Source organism: Bactrocera dorsalis, chromosome 4 (genome assembly GCF_023373825.1).
Source record: "Bactrocera dorsalis isolate Fly_Bdor chromosome 4, ASM2337382v1, whole genome shotgun sequence".
Lineage (NCBI taxonomy): Eukaryota > Metazoa > Arthropoda > Insecta > Diptera > Tephritidae > Bactrocera > Bactrocera dorsalis.
The window spans coordinates 41,183,943-41,205,251 of record NC_064306.1 but is presented as its reverse complement, the minus strand read 5'-3'; the positions used below and the strand labels follow the sequence as shown (position 1 = coordinate 41,205,251).

Below are 21,309 nucleotides of genomic sequence, written 5' to 3'. Positions count from 1 at the left end.
TATGTATGTAATTATCATATTAAGTCTGATTTAAGATTTTCATCTCATTTTCAAAGATTTATTACAAACAAATTTGAACAATTGTTGTTTTTCTCAGTGTTTTCTTGTTCTTGAGTTGCTATATATTTATATATAAAAAAAAAAGACAGAGAGAGAGCGAGCGATAATGCCGTCATTTTGTCACTGTTGTTGTTGTTCTAGTGTGTGAGTGTTCGAGTGAGTGAATAATCAGTCGAGAGTGTGTCAGAGTGAGTTTAAATTCGAATTCGAGTGAGAGAGGTACTTTGACAATTTCAGCAGTTTTCCACATTTAAATATGTTCTTTTTACTGCGTCTTCTTCTTCTTCTGTTATTCGCTCGTTATATATATGTTTTTGGATTTTTTTTTTTGTGTTTTATTTTGTTGGTTGATCGAATAAGCTAATAATAACTATTTTCTTTGTTTTTAAATTTTATTAAATGTAGTTAAATTAATTTATTCTTCTTCCTCTTCCTCCTCCTCTTCTTCTTCTTCTTCCTCTTCTTCTTCCTCCTCTTCTTCTTCTTCTTCCTCCTCCTCTTCTTCCTCTTCCTCGGCCTCCTCATCTTCCTCTTCGACGACCTCCTCTTCGACCTCTTCTTCATCTTCGACGATATCTTCATCAGCCTTGGCATCTTCCTCGCCTTCGGGTGTCTCGGGTTCGCCGGCCTTCTTGCCTGGTCGTTCGCCGAACCACTTGGGCAGTTTGGCTGCACATGGCAAGTATAAGAAAAAGAAAAGTAACAATCAATAACGGTTTTTCGCATAAACAAATAATGCGTTTAGTCAAAATGCAAAAACTTCGCATGAAATTTTTGGTTAACAACCAGTTAACTATTAGCCAAAAAGACAAAACATTGAGCAACTGTTTTCAGAGTTGTATTGAAGTGTAAAAAATCTGCAAGTTCTAAGCATCTATGCTTGTTGTTATCATATATTTTTTTTGTTTTTTTTTTTGTTTTGCATACGTACATTTTTGGCGGCCTGAGTATTGATCCTTCTTCTCGTTCCAGATCTTCTCATTCACCTCCTTGCCGATTTCTTCCCAGCCCTATTGGCCACACATGTGTTTTATGTTATTGTTGTTTGTGTTTGTGGTTTACGTTTGGATGCAGACGATAACGGAACACGTAACAAATGCATACATAAAATCCAAGTTCAAGTGAAATAGAGCAAAAAGAGAGAGAGAAAGACAATGATTGTAGTAGAATGCTTAAGGAGTATGTATTAGGATGTGTTTGACTCAATGTGGACCTTATATGTATAAATATATAGTTTATTAACAATGTGGGTATACATACATGATTTAAGTGTAGAAAGAAAGTTTCGAGTAAACATGTCTACCTTGTAGAAATACCAATTTAAAGTAACTGCTAAAACTACCGTTATGTCCTATTCAAAAAATTTACTTTCATAATATTATTTTTTTGTAAAGAGCGTAAATACTTGCGACAAGAGTGTAAGTCTTTAGAGATGGCGTGATTCCTACAATACTAAGTACCAGTATGCTCACTGTACTCTCAACATTTTGAATGAGTGAGTGATTTCGAGTGAGTTTAAGAGCGCTTGTTTTTTGGAACAACCAATTAGCGTGCGTTTTTCCTCTTTTCATTTTAATGCCAATCAAATAACGCTATCGTTTACTAGTTGTGGGGTTTGTGCATGTTTCGTTCATTATTTGATGATGGAGTAACAGAAATTTAGTATAAAAATATTGTTAATACTAACATGTTCCAGTGATTACACTCATAGAGGAGCACTCAAACTATGAGCGCATTTCTTGTGAGAACAATTCACACATACAAACAATTCATTTTGTTAATTTTTCTTCGAACACAACATTGACAAATACATAAAGGACAGGCTACTGCAGAAATGAGACCCCACGCCAAGCCTTGTGTCATGGTGAATGAAAGTGAACAGGGATGTTGGTATAAGGTCTCAGCTTCGGCAGTCACACAACCGATTTGTATTCTTACATTTGGTTCGCGACGTAAATCTTTCCTGCCTCTCTTGCCAGCGCTTTTCGAGTGCCTCTTTGAAAAGCGTATTATAACCCTTCGTGGAAGAACACATAAAATATATTCATAACTATAGACTTATAACGTATTTTATAATAAATATCATCCCCTTGAGCTACCCACAAGTAAATAAATGTAACAGTTTTTATGAGTTCTCTTAGAATTAAGATACTTACACCTTCGAAGAGCTTCTTCTTGTCGTCATATGAGCGTGTGTCTACACGTCTCTCATATTTGGAGGCGACTTGAATCTTGGGCGGGTATTTGCCAGTCAAAGCCTCAGGGTCGAGACCCTTCTTCAAGGCTTTGTGCCTGAGCTGTTGCTTCTGTCTTTCCTTCAATTCTTTCAACTGCATATAGAATGACGAAATTTAGTTTCACTTTTTGTTTCTTGCTAATAGTTTTTATATGCTTGGCTACTCACATCGTAATCCTGACGTTTCTGCCTTTCTTCCAAGTCATACTTCTCAGTTTCCAATTTGACGATGAGTTCCCACAGTTCTTGGGCCTTCTCACGCAATTTGCTTTCGTTGAAACCTTCAATGGCCAGAGGTTTGATGCGGAACGACAAAGAGATTTTCTTCTCCTCCTCCAATTGTTCCTTAGTCTTGTTACGCTCCATGGCAGCGGATGAGAGTCCCAACTATATGATTTTTTGGTTTTTGTTTTGTTTCAATTTTTTTTTCATTTATTTTTTTGCGGTGGTTTTTGGTTTGAGATGATGAAACACACAGTAGCATAATCGCGTTGACCATAAAGACCGAAGTATGGCATGGACCATAGAGAGTCGGGTGTAATACAGAAGTAAATTGTGAAGCGTAAATAAAAGTGAAAGATAGAAAGATAAACACGAAAGAGTGTTTGTGAAGTTTGTGTTTGTTTTCGTTTTTGTTGTAGAATCGAACAACAACAGAAGCATTTGCGTTTTTGGTGCAAAGTTGACGAAACAACAAAGGAAAGACACAGAGAAAAGTTGTTGGGTGCGGTAAAGGCATAGGATTATTGAAAGGTAATGGTCAGTGAGTCAAGCAAAGAGGTTATTGGAGTGTGTGAGTTGGTTCGGAAAATTTGATTTTGTTAATTTTTCACGTAAAAACAATTTTTTTTCAATTTGTATTTTAAATAAAATTTTCATTTTTTTTTTTGGATTTTCGAATACGTTTAGCCAATGTGTGTTTTTTGGCAGCGAATTTTGAAGATGTGGATAGTGATAGTTTGTGATAAAGATGGAAAATGGAAAGAGACATGGATAGCGTAAGAGCGGCAAATAGGAAGAGAAGAAACAAAACAAGGGAACACATATAAGTATAAGGCATTGCATTAGAATGAAAGGATTACCACGCCTGCCTCCTTTTTGGCAATAGTGAAATTGGGTCCCTTCTTGTCCTTGTCCTTCATGGCCTGCAGCATAGCTTGACGCTTCTTCTCGGCCTCCTCGAGACGCTGACGCTTCTCTTCGATTTCGCGCTGTTTCTTCTCTTCAACTTCACGTACGCGACGCTCTTCTTCCTCCTTCTTGCGTTGCGCCATCTTTTGTTCCTCTTCGGCACGCGAGATCTTGCGCTTGGCCTGTTTTTCTTTGAGCTTCTTCAACTCATCCTCCTCCTTGGCACGCTGTTTACGCCATTCATTGATGTATTCTTTCAGTTGCTCATCGAGATCGGAGCGCTTTTGATCCTGACGCTTAATGAATTCTGGATCACCCTCACCTCTGTTAAGTGTACCGTACAAACAAGTATAGAGAAAGAGTGGGGGGAAAGAGAAAAAAACAATAAATTAGTTGTTGTTTTTACAGTGCCTTTAATAGTTATTAAATAGGTGAGAGAGCGAGGTAAAATAGCGGTTTTACGAGCTCACATTTAAAAGTATAAGAGAGTAGTTGAGAGTAAGGCATTTAAATTCTGTTAAATATACATTCTTAAATAGTTTTTTAACATTTGGTTTTCAAATACTTTTAGTATTGATAATCGTACATAAGTACTTAGTAAGAGAGTAAGTATACTTAAATATGAGTATGTGTGAGTAGTGTCAACGTATGTCATATAATATATAGCTTACTGGTGAACACATATAATGCAATGGTTAAACAAATGATGGAAAGTACTCAATGTGTTATTGAGTGTATGAGTTTATACTTGATTACATTTACTTAAAAAAATTTTGTAATTACAAATTTATGTAATTAAATTACTGTTCACAGGGATGACAGTTTGGTGGTGACTTCTTATTGTAGCATACTTGATTACTTTGTTCTTGACGTTATAATAATGATTACCAGTAATCATTACATAATTATAAATTACTGACAATCATTACATCATTACATAATTTTAAATTACTATTTTCTGTTTGTCATTGAGTTTAGCTACAATATTTGTAAAGGTAATCAATATTAGCATAACAAGTAATTATTATAGTCTGCATTGGCCTGTAATGGTAATGTTTACTTGTAATTAAAAATTTATTTGAACATGCTTTACTATTATTTTTTTATATTTGTCGCTTTTTGTTTATTAAAATTTTGAAAAATATAAAATATTTAGAAAATTACTCAATATTATGTTTACATGTAATAATTACAGTATTTGATTTGCTTATAAAGTTGATGTTTACTTTTAATTAAAAATTAAGTTGCAGAAACAGTGAGATATTTGAAATTTATTTGTAATTATAATACATTACTGTCTATACTGGGTTTGCATTTTAATAAATCTTCTAACATAGAGTACTATATTTTAATTACAAAATGTAATCATAAAAGTAATAAACAACGTAATCATGTCTTTTTTACTTTTTACTGAATTTCACGTATGTATTTGCAAAAAATTTTAAATTTGTAATTATTCTGTAATTATAATTACTTTTTGATTACATGTAATTAATTACATTTAGTAAATTACATGCGATTAAAATTATTATTTTTTTTGAAAGTTGTTTTACTGTCTTAATAGTTTTAATTATTTAAGACTACTGTTATGTAATTATAATTACTTTGTGATTACATGTAAAGAATTAAATTTTAAAATTTTAATTACATGCAATTAGAATTCCTTTTTTTTGATTTATTTAGTTTCTTAATAGTTTTTACTGTCTAAGATTACTATTATGTAATTATAATTACTTTTTGATTACATGTAAATAATTATATTTTAATTACATGCAATTTAAATTCCTTTTTGATGCATTTTTTAGTAACTTAAACATTTTCATTGTATAATATTACTATTATGTAATCATTACATGTATTGCTGATGCAGCGAGTGCGCTATTTAATTACTTATGTAATTTTAACAATAAAATCAATGAATTTGAAGATTATTATTTTTGACTCTCAGCACCGCTTCTGTGACAAACAGTAGAACTGTCATCCCTTGAGACTTAAATCGTCAAGTTAAAATAATGACTACATATTTGTATATAAAGTAATAGTCTTTACTTGACATGAATGACACTTTTTGACTTGTCTTTGCTATTTTTCGAAATGAAAATGCCTAAGATAGCTTTTAGAAATGAATGTCTGCGATACACCAAATGTAATGCATTAACAATAACAACATCAATATAAACACATACATGAAGTACGCATTAAATACATATCTACATACAATTACAACACAGAATTTTTATGCTACGATTACAAAAAGTACTTGATATGAATGATAATTTTTTGCAATTTTTGTTTTTGCTGTGCGCTGTCAACTTTAGTGCAGCTCAGAGCCGAAAATCGCCTTAAGAATTCGGTGCTAAAATGTGTGTGTGTTTGTATGTACAAGATGGAGCCGAGCAGGCCTGGTTGCATGCCATATATTAAATAAACTAAATGCACATTGATAACATAGATGACGAATGGGCAGTTTATAGCTGGTGACTTTTATTTTATTTTTGCTTTTTTTTGTTGAATTTTTTTACTTATGCTTGTTTTTTGTTGCTTATCGGTTCAACACTCAAACATCACTGTTTTGGGTGAGTACAAAAATGGTTAAATCAACTAACTAAACAAAATTATTTTGCACTTATGCCGGTTTGGGGGTAGCTAGCGAGGATTTAGGTCACACAACAAATGACACATAAAGCAAAATTACAAAAACAAACAAAGGAATTGTGGCTTTGGGCGAAAGGAAATTTTACATGGCTGCAAGCGAAGTTCAGCTGACTTTAAATTTATTTGCCTGGGTAGAGTACGTGCAGCAATTCGTGTCTGTAAAAACAAATTTTTGGTGAAATTTCTGGAAATTTTTTTGTTTAATTTTTGTAGCCGAATTTGGTAGTTTGTGCAACAATTTTTGCAACAGTTTTTTGTTCTCGTTTGGCACGGTTTTTGTTTTTGATTCGCTTAATTTGCTTTTAGCGCTTCACTTGCAGCCAATTTGGCGTGGGGTGAGTTCACAACATTAAAAAATACTAAAAATATTTATAAACAGTTTTTTTTTGGCTTTATTTTCTAACACTTACTCGGCTGGTGTTTGAGGTGGCTTTCTACGTTTTCATAAGAGGCATTTGCAAACAGTTTGTGGATGGATTGATTGGATTGAATTGTGTGTGATATAAAATTTGCAACATATTTTTTTGTTTTAATTTTTCAAAAATCGTTTTTTAATTTCATAATATTTTTTTTTTTGTTTTTGGCATATCCACAGTGAAGGATGTGTGGTTGGTTGGTTGATTTATTTGGTGATGTGTTTCAACATTTTTTGCATGTTAGCAAAAACGCATTTGTTGTTTTTTGTTTAATTTTTTTTTTTCAAATACATTTTTTGTTTTTTTTTTTACATTTGTTTAAATTTGGCGTATTCATTTACAAAAAATCGCATGAGTTTGCAAGATACGCACACACGCAACAATACAAAAAAGGTAAACGTTGACGAAAAGAAAGAATATAAAAAAACAAATATTTGTTTAAAAATGTGTTATATATATACGTGGTAAATATACAGTATATAAAGAGAGTTATGTAAATGTATTGAAATGTATGTTTGTATATACAAAGTATATGTATATGCACTATATATATGTATATATATAAACAAACGAATGCTTGAACTCAAAGCTAAAACTATTTTCGAAAAAAGTAAGGAAACTATGCAAACGAGCCAAAAATAGATGTGTCTCAAAATAAGTCAAAAGAAAAAAAAAACAGTGCGCTAAATTTACGCTTCGTAACGGTTTTTACAAATGCGATTTTTGTTGTTGTTGTTCGTTGAGTTTTTTTTTATAAAATTGGCAAGCGCTTTTTGTATGCTCCTTATTTACTTTGCTGCTTCAATTCAAACAAAAATCGTACGATCTCATTTAAGTATTTAATTCAGTGTAGAATGCATAATAATTAGCTGAAAAATAATCTAGTTTGTTGCTAACGGCGCTGTTCTTTGATGATATGCATATTTACAAATAAGTTTTTGCATATATGTATATATTTTCAAATGTATGTATATTTGGTGTGCTATAAGTATATATACAAATATATGTACATATATATAGACGCGAAAATTGATTGTGGCAACGTTGCACTTAATTTTATTCAACAAAAAATAACAATTTCCTGAAAACTGCTATATGATAGCACAAAAGTGCAGTACGACGCCTAGGAGTATGCTACTTCGTTGCAAGTGCATACATGAGAGTAGTTGTTTAGGTATTTTTACATACTTTTTCATCATATTTTTCAACGCTTTGGTAATTTTTTATTTTTGAGAATTTTTAAGTATTTTTGATGATTAATTTTTTTAATTAAAAATTAATTATTTTCAAATTTTTTTAATTATTAATTAAAAATTATTTTTTTTTTTACATTAGCGGATAAATTTTTAATTAAAAATAATTTTTTTAATTTTTTATTTTATTAAAAATTAACAACAAAAATCTTTAATTAAAAATAATTTTTAATTAAAAAAATAATTTTAATTTTTAACTAAAAATATTTTTTTAAATTAAATTAATTAATTAAATTAATTAAATTTAATGTTTTTTTTAACTCTTCTTTGATTTTCTTTAATTTTTTTCAAATGTTTTTATAAACAATTTTTCTTTACTGTCCTCTCATCTACTCATAGTTAACGCCGCTCTGCAACACTTAAAAATAAACGCGTTTATGTGTAAGTGTGTATGTTTGTGGCGCATATTGCTTGTATACTCTGTTTATTGTTCATTGGTTTTTTGTCATATTTCTTGCATTTTAGGGATTTTCTCTACTTACTTCCTGCAATTAGAAATAAAAGAAAGAAAAAAAGAGAAAAAACAAAGGAAAAACATTTTTTGTTCAGTTTCAGCTTCACACCCAGGTATCACAAATACATGTGCATATGTAAATATGTACATTTTACATATTCAAGTTGATTTGTAGGTATGTATGTGCGTCGCTGACGAAATGGCAAATTGTCCAGATTTTTGTTGTAAGAATTTCAAACTAAATGCTTTAGTTGGTGGATTTTGCTGTGCTAGTAGCAGTAAGAGCATACATACATACGTGTGAGACATATACATACAAGACACGTACAAAGTGGTTTAGAGAGTAGTAGAGTGAGTATACGAGTAGTACGTAGTAGAGAGTTGTGAAAGAGCGTTAAAGAGTGGAGTAATGGTAGGAAGTACAAGTAGATAGTAGAGTCAATAGAAGTTTTCAAATTCGTATGAATTTAGTAAGAAATTAATTTGTTGTTGCTGATTTGTTTTGCCATTTTCCGTTAGCAGTATGTAGTTGTTAACAATTTTTGTTTTCATTTTTTTTCAATTGAAAATTATTTGTTTGGGTCTAGTAGGTAGTTTGAACAATCGAATTGTTTGGCTGCCACTTGGCATTTCGTTTTACTTGTTTAGTAAATTTTTTGTTGTTGCTTGTTTGCAAATTAATAGTTTTTATATTGCATCAGCGCAGCGTTGCCAATCGCTTTTAGGCAATTTTGGTTCATTTGCATTTGATTCGTTTTAAATTGTTCAGCTCTAAGCAATAGCTGCTGTTGCTAGGGCTACCTTTTGGTATCTAAATTTAATTTTTCCAGTTTGAGTGAGTTTTTATAGCTTCAATTTGCAACTGCTGCTTTTAATTTGATTGATTTTGTACGTCGAATTTTGAATTTTGCATTTTTTAGCTGCAATTACAGTGCTTTTTAGTTTACTTTTTCAATAAAAGTTTGTAATCTAATTTGATTTGTCATTATTTTTCAGTATTTTTTGCCTCGCCAATTAATGAAAACCTCAGCCAATTTTAAATTTGCATTTACACTGTGAATTTTGCAAATTTTGCGGATTTTTTTTTTGGTTTTTGAAATTTTAGAAATTTTGTTCAGAAAAAGGCATATTTGCCATGAAATAACTAAAAAATATTTAAATCCTTACTCATTTTTTTGTTGCCCTATGTTTTTTTTTTGAAATTTAAAAATTTTGCACTTCTAACAATTTTGTTAAAATTGCTTTTTTCCTTTTAATTTTTTTGATAATCATATATATTATTTTTTTGTGTGTTTCGAATACAAAAGCTATGAAGGATTGCAAAATATGATCGAAAATTTATATTTTTTCAAATTCTAGAAAGTGCTTTTAACTTTATTGTTGTTTTAAAATTTATGAAAAATTAAACATTTTTTGACTAAAAATTAATATTTTTTATTTAATATAGCTTTTTAATTTGAGTTTTTAAAAAATAAAAAAATTAATGTAATTATTAAAAAATTAAAAATAATTCTTTTTTAATATTTTTTTTGCATAATTAATAAATAGTATCTTTTCATTCTTTTTTTTTTTGATCAATATAAAAATTAATTTTTTATTACTCATTAAAAATATAAAAATTAAAAGATAAATATTTTTTTACTTTAAATTATTTAATTTAATACTTAATTTTCCTTAAACGGAATATTTTTTTTACTTATTAATTTTTTTTTAAATTAAATTATTTTTTTTTTAATTAATATGTACATAACAACTTTTTGAACTTTTTGTACATATTTTTTAATGAATGTAAAAACTTATTTTTTTTATTTCTCATTAAAAAAAAATAAGAAAATTAATTTATTTATTTGTTAAGTTTTATATATTTAATTTTTGTATTTGGTTTAATAATTATTTTTTTTTACCGAAATATTTTGTTTCACTAATTATGTGGTTTAATGAAAAATAATAATTCTATAATTATTAATTATTAAAAATTAAAAAAAAAAATTAATTATATTTTTTAATGTAATTTAATTGAATAATTATAATTTCTCTAATTTAATAATATTCATTCAATCAAAAGAAAGGAATTTTCATCAATTTGCCAGCTTCGCTATTTGCAATCGTTCAGTGCTTTCATACATAAATATGTATATAATATTAATTAATTTTATAAATTCAAATTAATTTGTAGTGTATACGTTTTTAGTATAAAAATAAATTTTGAAATACGAAATGGTTAATTGAAGTAAGTAACGAAGTGAGTGTGTGAAGGATGCAGTTATGAGTAATTTTTTTTTAATTTTTTCTTTTTTTTCCAATTCATTTGCCATTGCAATCAACCAAATGAGTATGTATGTGTATGTATTTCTTTTGAGTGCAATAAAATGGTTTTTTACATTTTTTTTGGTTTTTATGAGTTTGAAGTACTTACTCTTTGGTCTCCTCGACAACCTCCTCCTCCTCTTCGGAACTATAGCGTTCATGGCAGAATGGGCGTTGGACGTACATGCGAATACATATATGTATGTATACGTTTCGTGTGTATTGTAGATTTGATGTGTATATTTTTTTGCACACATACATTCAAACATTTTGTTTTTCGTAATGTAGGTGGGACGGGCAATACGATCAGGTGGACGGGCGGTCGGTTGTACAAAACGATCGACATACAATGGGCGAACAAACGTGGTAAACGTGTACGTAAATTGTTGTATGTGTTGTGGTTGTTTTTATTTGTGGTTTATATAACGGTGCAAACACGGTGGTACATGTGAAGAGAAATAAACAATGACATAGAAACCATGAAATCAATTTGCTTATTAACAATAAGTGGTGTAATTTGTGATCGAGTGTTATACTTTTGCTAAAATAGCACGATATACTAAAAAATACTATGAGAAAGAAATATTTAAAGGAAATAATTTTGGAGAACTACTGCTTATTTGACTTTCTGAATTTTTTTGTATTAAAAATCTATTTTTTAATTTTATTATTTTTTTGGAATTTTTGTTTTATTAAAAAATATACATATGTCAATTTTTTTTACTTTATTCTATTTTTATATTATAAAAAAAAGTATTTACTTTTATTTTTAGTTTTTCTTTGGAAATTTTAGTTTATTAAAATATATACTTTTTTATTTTAATTATTTTTTTATTCTATTATATTTTATTTCATTAAAACTATTTTTTTTATGAAACAAAAAATATTTCAGAAGAACTAATGCTTATTTTCGAAATTTTTTAATATTTTTTGCGTTTTTATTTTATTAAAAAATATTATTTTTAATTTTATTATTTATTTTATCAAAAAAATATTTTTTATTTTTAAATTTTACCATTATTTTTTAATTATTATTTTATTAAAAAAATATATTTTTAAATTTTATTCTTTTTTATTCCATTAATTTAGTTTTTTTTATTAAAAATATATTTTTTAAACAAAAAAAAAGATTTCAGAAGAACTACTGCTATTTCATTTTTAAATTTTTTTAAATTTTTTTTGCTTTGAAAAACCAATTATTTATATTTATTCCTAAGCTCTATGAATATGCAGCTAATTTTTCGTAAAAATATTTATTTTTATATAAAAAAAATAAATCTCATATTTCCGACAAATAACTCTTGTGAATGAATAACTTATTAGCTGCGTTGATTATTACCGTTATTACACTATAAATAAATTCATAAACTATCAACGAAAAATATGAAAATATCATATAACCAACGCGCGCAAATTTAACTATAGAAAAATATGTGTGTTTGTGTGAAATTAGCCGGTAACAGGAAGTGATAAATTCAATTCCTTTGAAATACCTGTATATAATTTTATTATGAAAATAATTTACAAACAAATTTTGCAATTCGCATGCACAAATGTGAATTCGAAACGAACTCAATGACTTTTTTCATGTTTTAATATTGTTTTATGGCTTTTTGAAATGTTGCTACATACAACAGCAGCAGTCAGAAGTGCTGTGTTACGTATACGCCACGTCGCACCGGGTGTATACGTGCATATAACGCTTAGCAAATAAGCAAGTACATACATATGCCATTATATATGTATTTATAAAAGTGAATTTAGCTTTAACTAATACATATGTATGCAAATTTATATACATTTGTTTGTGTGTATATAGCTTGTTGAACTATTTTACGTTTCAATTCAAAGCAATTTGTATATTAAAGTGTTTCGCTTTTTTCTTTTATTTTAATTTTTAAATCAACTATTTGTTCAACTGCTCAGTGCGAGTAATTGCCAGCTCTTTTAATCACTCGCCGGTGATATATGTGTTATTCTACTGTTATTTGCATACAATTTTTATGCACACATATGTATGTATACATATATGTATTGTTATTTGTATATTTTTGCTATTGTCTGTTTGTTTTTGTTTTAATTCGTTTAAGTGCTGCTCGCTCCAAAAATATCTGAATTCACTTTGTGGTTGCTATTTTACTTGTATTTCCATATTCGTATACCCTTGCTAGCCACTCATATGGTTTACTTACGTGTACTCCTCTTCATCGGACATGGTTATGGTTTGGGATTAAGAAACCTGCAAAGCAAAGAGAATTTCAGTTAAAGTGTGTTTAGCACTGAGTGTAAGGATTAAATTGCATTAAATTGAGTTGAATGCAGCTTTATTAATATTTTAACAGTTTGCTTGCTTGAAAATAAATTTCGATATTTCATATTCAATAGAGATTTTGGTGTTTCAAGTTGCTTTTTAAGTGGCATTTTCAAGGAATTGTGGTTGTAGAATTAAAAAAAAAACTACAGAATAAAAAAAAATATTTTAAAGTATAAAAAATTTTTATAATAAACAAAAATTACAGGATCAAATAAAAAAAAATCGTTTGTGAATTTGCACAAAAATAAGTTTTTTATTTCTTTTAAAGAATCTATAAAAATGAAGTAAAATCCTTTAAAAAAAAAAAATTTTTGTCGTTTGCTTCATATTTCAGTTTTTTTACTTTCACAATTGGCTAGTTCAGCACTTATTTCGTATATATACAACAGAAAGCAGAATATTTAATACTAAGAACAAAGAAAGATAACTCTGCTTCAAACGTGCATACGCTCTGATTTCAAGCAATTCAACAGCTTTAAACAAAGATACACGCTTTAAAAATTGTCTAAATATAACTAGAACCTCAATTAGACAACACAAAAATAAGCCATATATACTTTTCCGACTACTGGGCTGGGTCAACAATGATAGTTCATTTAATGAATTATTTCAAATCATAATTCAAAACATAATAAACAATTTTCCGCAAACAAAATAGATTTACATAGCGAAAAACTCGTCGACAGCAGAAATAAAAACAGAAACAGAATCCAATATACTAACTACAGAAACCGCGTTTTAAAAAATCAGTTACCTTTTGTCATATACATTATCTTTTCTGTAATGTACATGTGACCATATTTCAGTTTTATATATCATGTCATCATATGAAATTCTAATTTTCTTCACAAATCTGTTTCTGTAGTTGAAAAACTGAATATATGTGTTTCAACTACAGAAACATAATTATGAAGCAAATTATTTTTTCATATGCAATTATGATACTAATTGCCTTTCGGAATCATATTTTTCCCCTCCCTGATTAGTGCCGAAATTTCGTGATTTTAGTTTGATAATCCCGAAACTGTTTGAAAGCAGAATAAATATGTGCATTTACTACAGAAACAGCATTATGCAGAAAAACTTTGTTTAAATGAAAATAAATTATTTCTGAAACATATTTTTGCTGACCTTCTGATTATTACCGAAATTTCGGGATTTGAATTCAACAATCCCGTAAATTTTCGGGATTATGAAGGAATAATTTTTGTTCTACATTTTTTTGACTAAACCTCAACTTTTCTAAAAAACCGAAAATTCGGGATTTGAATTTAACGATCCCGAAAATTTGCGGGACTTTGAGGGATTTATTGCTTGTACATATTTTGGACTAAACCTTTTAAAAAAACGAAAATTCGGGACTTTGGAGAATTATTTTTGCTTGTACATATTTTTGACTTAATAAGTGCTTATCAGTTATTTTTCAGATTTTATACTGATTTTAGCATTAATTTCTTTTCTTTTTCAGACATCATATTGAATTAAAATAATAAAAAAACATATGATAGTTAACCTTATAATGTCCAAAAGTTACTATGACAATCTTCACATGAAAAAAACTAAGAAATCGTAAAAAGCAATAACCTAAAAAACCGGATATAAAAAGGTATGTACATTCTATCTTCGAAACAAAAATTATAGTAATTTGGCTAAGAAAAACACTGGTGATTATTGCTGCAATATATTGTTGATAGAACAGTGACTTCCTCTTGGATTAGTTTGCTTTAAGGCGCACTTGCCATATAACTGCTATAATCAGTTTTCAATATACAGTTGAATTTCCATAACTTGAATTTCTCCATAACTCGAACTCTGGAGTTGACTATAGAAGTCAAATTTCATACAAATTTTCAGCTATAACTCGAAGTCTCTTTAAAGAAGTTCTTATGTGGATTTCGGTGATTCGAGTTAGGTAAGTTCAACTGCATATATCAATGGGGAAGAAGCAGAAATTTCCAATAATTCCCTTCTACCAGAAGTCTGAAAAATCCAATAGGAAACTTCCATTCCGTCTATTGAAGCACGAAACTCTCTAAAAATTATTTTCCATAATTTATATTGAGTCTTTTAAGCATAGCCATAATGACCTGTGGCACATAAAAGCAAATTCAGTTTTGTTAACCACCATTTTGCTTACCTAAAGTACACGCACACACCCACAAACATATATTTCTAGATTCTCATAAATGAAAGCAATCATATAAAGTGCATATTTCGCACATAAAAGTCAAGCCAAAAACGACCGAACGCTTGCTACCTGTTCGAGGCGAGAAATTCACATACTTTCAGTAGCAACTTGTATGCGTACACTCATACATACATATGTATGTGCATGCATGATACATATGAATATTTGCATATGCTCGCAGTTTGCTCAGCGAAATGGTTGGCGAAATTCGTTTGAATGCATTTTTAATTTGTTTTATTTACGCCGGCGGCAACAGACAAGCAAAGTAAACAAATTTCACAAATTTTCTAAAATATTTGCTATCAAAAGTTTTGTGCTAACGCGTCACATTTGAAAATAAACGGTAAACCAGGCATACCTGCGCACATACGCATACAAGCAAATACACATACAACTACAACTACAAAAAGGAAATCCAACCACGAAGCTACAACAGTGTTGTTTGTTCGTGTTGTTGCTGTTGTTGGCGCTGCTGCTGCTCATTATCAAATATTCCCCAGATCCACAAATGTGTTTGCATGCCAGCATTTATGCATATATGTGTGTGTTTGTGTGAGTGTCTGCATGTGTTGGCAGAAAATCACAGCACATGAATATTTACAAATACACACAAATATACATTTATAAATATTTTAAACATATTTTCACGTATTCTCTATAAAATTATATGAGTTCGTTTACGTATGCATGTATGTATGTGTGTGTCTCTGGATGGCTGCGTGTGCGTGCCTGTGCTCGTTTCAATCCCTTGAGTGTGTGCATAAATGAGATTTTATATATGATTTTGTATAACTTGTCGCTGTTTATTCGGCGCCAAAGCATAATACTTATGCAAATAACACAGCTACCAACCAAAACACATCCATATATGACATACACACACACGGAAACACAAGCAAATGCTTGAATATTCATTGCTGAGGAAAATATGTTTTTTTTTTTTATATATTTGGTGTATATTTAAAAATAGATCGTATTGAATTTCCACAAGTTGAAAAGCTTCACGAAAGAGCGCAAAAGTATGTGCATAAAATGAGAGAGGGAGGGCGAGTGGGTGAGTTGGAGGCGAGAGCCAGCAGCAGGAAGCACAGTGCTCAGTGTTATTGGGTAATAACAAATTAAATGCGCATAGCAAAGCACTCAGCGCTTGATAAGTTGATCTTTTCACAGGTGATATATCACGCATACCTGTTTATGTTCGTGTGCGTGTTTATGAGTGTGTCTGTGTGCGTGTGGGTGTATAAACTTTTGGGTTCTGTGTTAATTGGCGCAAATGTGTGCTGTGTGCTTACACTTTTGCCGGGTGATTCGACATTGAGCGGCGAAAATAACTCATTGCGTGGGTGTGAAAAATTCTTGTGGTGGGGTGTTTTCTGAAATGTTTTTTGGGTTTATTCGAAAAATAGCATATAAATGTGAACATATTTAATTACTGACCTCTTGTTTGTTAGAAAAATATATTTTCTGATTTTTGTTTTTTTAATGCTATTATTGCTTGAAGGCAGCGCTTATGAAAGATGATCTTATTTAAACAGTATTACTGGCATCAAGAGTGTTTGTTACATTATAGAGTACTATGCTTCGATAAAACAGAAGAAGAATTCAACATCTTATTTAAAGATACCCTAAATATGCTTTCAATATCAATAAGATACGTATGTTAACTGAAATATATATGTTAACTGAAATATATATAAAGCTAATTATTTGAATTTTTGTAGTAATAATCGTCAAGCAAAAATATGGAAATAATAGAGGACTTCATATTCGAGTCAATAGATTTATTGGTAACATATTTTCAGATTTTTTCAAAAAAAAATTAAAAAATCAAAAAAAGTTTTCCTGATTTTTAAAAAAAATCTAACAAACTTTTTACTTATTTTTGCAATTTTTCATAATTTTTTTTTGTTTTTCAAAAATAAATATTTAAAAGCGAAATAGTTTCTTTGATTTCTTTACTTTTTTTTTGTTAAAAAAAAATTATTTAGACACTTAATAAATTATTAAATTAATTATTAAAATTATTAATTTTTTTTTTTTGTAATTTTCAAACAAACCTATTTAGTTTTTAATAATATTTTCTTTGATTTTTTTACGAATTCTTTGTTGCATTTTTTTTCCACATATATTTAGGCCAAAAAAGTTATTTAGACAAAAAATAAATATTTTTTTCGTTAATTTTCAAAAAAAAAATTAATTTTAATTTTATTTAAATTTTAATTCTAAATTTTTTTGGTTATGTTTTAAACAAAAAAAGATAATTCATACACAGGAATTTCTATGATTTTTAACATTTTTTTTTAATTATCCAGACAAAAAAAATATTTTTTTTTGCTTAAAAGAAATAATAATTTCAGACGCAGGAATTTCTTCGATTTTTTTTACTCTTTGTTAAAAAAATATTTTTTTCATTTCATTTTCCACAAATATTTAGGCCAATGGAATTTCTTCGCCTCTTTAATATGTTTTACAATAACTCTTAGCTCTAAAAGCTCTACACATTGGAATTATACACATGTGTACATACTTATATTCATGTATAACATAAAATATATGCACGTATGCTTGTCTGTAGATGTGTGTCACTAAATTTAATAACACACAAGTATCAAATGGCAGAATTCCAAATTTAATAAAAATGACAACGGCAAATACCTGCTGTCTAAACGCGTTTGTATATGTGTATGTGTGTGAATTTGTGTAGTAAAACCCAATAACAAGAAATAATAATAAAAATAGCTGATTGCGTAGGCGAAACGCATTGATCGACACACATATGTATATATGTACATACGACATTCGCTAAATCCATCTGCAAGGGCTTGCGCTAGCATAATTTAGACCCGAACTAGCCCACGAAAAGCTGCAAGCACTTCGTGTGTTCAGTTTCATGCGCAAAAGAGCGAATATTTATGCGATCTCTAGCCTTCTATTTCCTATAACTAAATTTTTTTCTACTTTCTTTATCTTTGGATGTGTGTGTGTGCATGTGTGGGTGTTTCGTGACTGTTTTTATATACCAGATATATGTGTGTGTGTGTTACTCCAGTTTATGATTTCCAATTTTCAGTTTGTTTATCGCTTCGAAATTTCCGTATTTAGCGCGTCTTAACCGCTGCTCTCATTTTTTCGCTTTTTCTGTTTTTTTTTTGTGTGCACATACGCACATACAATATTTAACACTTATCCATGCAGCAATTTTGCTTTTTTCATTAGTTTTTATGGCTGCCTCGTAGTGCTTATTGTTTTTCTTATTTTTTTCGATTTTTTCCATATTTTTCTTTTATAGTTTTCTTGCTGTCCTTTCATCGCAATTCATTTTGCCAAGGTGGCAACTGCATATATCGTGCATACATATGTATATATACAATATATGCATGTGTTTGTGTGTATAACATGAAATTTATTTTTAAATTCACTCACACATATTTTTATTTTACGTTTTTTGTTGTTGCGCCATTGCGTGCTTTCGTACGCCGCATATGCATAAATACATATACATATGTATGGGTGTTTATCTCTATAGTGACAGCAGCAGCTGCAGCCAAAGCGCTCTGGTGATGTTACCTCACTTTTGAATATGGATATGTTTTTATGTATATGTGTATGTATGTGTGCTTATGTATACACATAATTTTGTTGTTGCTCGCCTTGGCTGTTGGCTCTCCTTGGCACTTAGTTTTTCTTCTACATTCAATTGAGTTTTCATTTCGCCGCTGATGTCGCTTTTGAATGTATTTTCGTTTAATTTTTGTTGTTGTTTTCTGTGGTTTCTCTTTCTGTTTCGTTTGGTGTGTACGCTATTGGTCCACTGATCGCCTCGGTATATCATGTAACATACTGAGCTGAGGCCCCGATGTCTATTTTTGGCCATATGTAGATCTCAGGCGCCTGACGTGCCACCAAATGTATGCGCAGCATCGCATACCGTTGCGATAGCGTTGTAGTGCGTGGCAGGAGCATAGAGCATACAGTGTTGCGGTGTATTATTTTTTATGAGGAGACTTTTCTAAGAAGTGGTTCATTGAATTTTTATTAGTATTTATAAATTATAGTAAAATTTATATTTTTCTTTTAATTCATGAAAAAATTGTTAAACTTTCTATCAAAAATTTATATTAATTAATTAACAACATTATACTTTTTATTCAATTAAAATAAATCAATTTAATATTTTTTTAAATTAATTTAATTATAAAAAAACTTTTAAAATTTTTTTTTATTAAGAAGAGTTGACAGAAATGTTCAAAAAATGCAGCAAAATTTCCAAATATTTTTAATTAATTATTTTAAAGTGAACATAAATAGAAAAAAACTATTAAAAATTATATTTCTTACTTTTTTACTAATTTTTTCTGCAATTGCAGTTTTTTTTGGAAATATTACGAATATTCTCAATAAAAAATATTTTATTTACCAAATTTACAAATATTTTGGCTTTCATTTCTTTCATATTTTATTATTTTTAATAGTTACCGTTAGCTTTAGAATTTTTTTTTGTCGCCACTACAATTTTTTCAAATTTTAATATTTTTACTTTCCAATATGTTATGATTTAAATGATGAAAAAATTATTATTTTATAGTTTTAATATTTTTATTTTAATTTTTTTTTATTTTTGACTTTTTTTTATAATATTTTGTTTTATTTTTATTTATTTTTTACTTTTTTATATAATTTACAATTCATAAAACTTCAATTTTATTTTAATTTTTTTATTTTTTTTACATAATTTAACAATCATAAAAGTTCAATTTTTTTGAATTTTCCAATTTTTTATGAGTTTTTATATAATATTTTTCAAGTAAATTTTTAATATTATTTTTTTCAATTATTATACATTTTTAATATAATTTTTTTAATTATTTTTTCTTCAATTTTATTTTCATCAGCTCCATATTTTCTTTTTTCTTTCGTTATCCTTTGCTGCTTCAATTTTTTCAGCTCAACAGCAGTTGTAAACTCCACAAATGCACACACACACGCACTTTCTTCGTAGGAAAAGTAAAATATTCACATAATTCAGTTTAATAGGTCACTAGTATGCGAAAACCGTGCGTTCAGAATATTTCTAAATTTACAAATTTCTTTGTCAAATCGAAAATTTCTAAGCACAAATTCAGCAAATACGCAGAAATGTCCAGTGTCGTTATATAATATTTTCAGTTCGTGTGCAAATCCTTTGCGCATTTATACAAAGTCCTCACTGCGAGCGCTTTGCACTCACTCTTACGCTCGTCCAATTCCACCACAAAGCCTTGAAATGCTCACAAGGATAATACAAATTTATTGGACATAATTTTTTTTTTACTTTTCAAAACTTCGTCTTCGAAAATTTTTACGCTATTTTTATATGCTTCGCAGCTAGTAGTACTTAGGATCTGTGTATATTATAGATTTTTGGTTTTATGAATTTTTGCCTCAAATTTAGCTAAGTACTGTAGACTTACTTAGGGAAAAGAAACAAAATTAAACTCTCTACGATAGTCCGAGCAGCTGGCGACGTTGGGAGCGAATGCTGCGGTTCGACTAAACAGACTGACGATCAAGCAAGAAACCAGTGCGTTATGTTGAGGAAATTTTTCGGAAAATTACATTTTACCCAACGCACACATATGCAATAAGTTGCGCAAAGCAACAACAACAGCGTCAGCTGCTGTCCGGCAGCTAGCCGTGCGATCGTGTGCAAGCATTTTTCGCGAGAGAGCGTATGTGAGCGAGCGGCAGAGCTGTATGTGACATAGTATGCGCCAAGCGTGTGGGTGAGTGGGACAACAGCAGCCCCCATTAGGCATGCAGGTGGGTAGCGGTGTGAGCTTTTGGTTGGTGCTAAGCAGGCGAACGCTGTGGTCAGGTGGGTGGTGGGCGGTTGATTGGTGCGATGATCGGTGACACGGGTAGAGAGCGCGGTTGTGTAAGTGTATGTGGGCGCTGTCTTGATAAAGAACATTGTTTTTGTTGTTGCAATTGTTGTTGCTGTGAGCTATCATAAACATATCTAATTTGAAATCTAAACTTTTTATTTGAGACATTCTTGTTTTTCACATGCATGCACCAATCCACATGCACACACTCGCATACAGCGCCAGCAGTCCACCTACGTGTTGCAGCAGCGATAGTCAAAAGTGGCAACAGGCCATAAAACAACAACGCACAACCACCAAGCAGGCGTTGCGTGCTTGTTTGTGTGTTATGTGCGTTTCAGTGCCGGTGGTTGATTTTTTTATTGTTGTTGTTTTTTCATTTTGTTTTTTCTTTCTGTTGTTGTACGGGTGGTGTTGCCAAAGCCGCTGGC

At 29.7% G+C, this 21,309-nt stretch overlaps 1 protein-coding gene across 13 annotated transcripts; it reads right to left on the bottom strand.

Annotated features, from left to right (window-relative positions):
- Window positions 1-29: 29 nt before the first annotated feature.
- Window positions 30-20,609, bottom strand: LOC105222396 (troponin T, skeletal muscle). 13 transcript variants are annotated; one of them, XM_049455520.1, is made up of 9 exons: window positions 20,465-20,609; window positions 12,705-12,751; window positions 10,622-10,660; window positions 6,493-6,516; window positions 3,382-3,751; window positions 2,465-2,683; window positions 2,217-2,390; window positions 1,999-2,077; window positions 30-729 (listed from the first exon to the last, which is right to left on the bottom strand). In XM_049455520.1, the coding sequence occupies exons 2-9, from the start codon at window positions 12,725-12,727 to the stop codon at window positions 476-478; spliced, it is 1,182 nt and encodes a 393-aa protein (XP_049311477.1). In that variant the 5' UTR covers window positions 12,728-12,751; window positions 20,465-20,609; the 3' UTR covers window positions 30-475. The 13 variants fall into 13 exon arrangements, with proteins under 13 accessions (XP_049311477.1, XP_049311474.1, XP_049311475.1 ...); XM_049455517.1 differs by having other exon boundaries at window positions 3,379-3,751; window positions 20,465-20,607; XM_049455518.1 differs by lacking the exon at window positions 1,999-2,077 and adding an exon at window positions 992-1,070 and having other exon boundaries at window positions 20,465-20,606.
- Between the last annotated feature and the right edge of the window lie 700 nt (window positions 20,610-21,309).

Coding starts and splice junctions, on each gene's coding strand:
- LOC105222396 (XM_049455517.1), bottom strand. CDS start 12,727: ATGTCCGATGAAGAGGAGTACAC. Junction 6,517..10,621: donor GTTGTCGAGGAGACCAAAGA/GTAAGTACTTCA, acceptor ATGAAAACGTAG/AAAGCCACCTCAAACACCAG. Junction 2,391..2,464: donor AGAAACGTCAGGATTACGAT/GTGAGTAGCCAA, acceptor TTCTATATGCAG/TTGAAAGAATTGAAGGAAAG.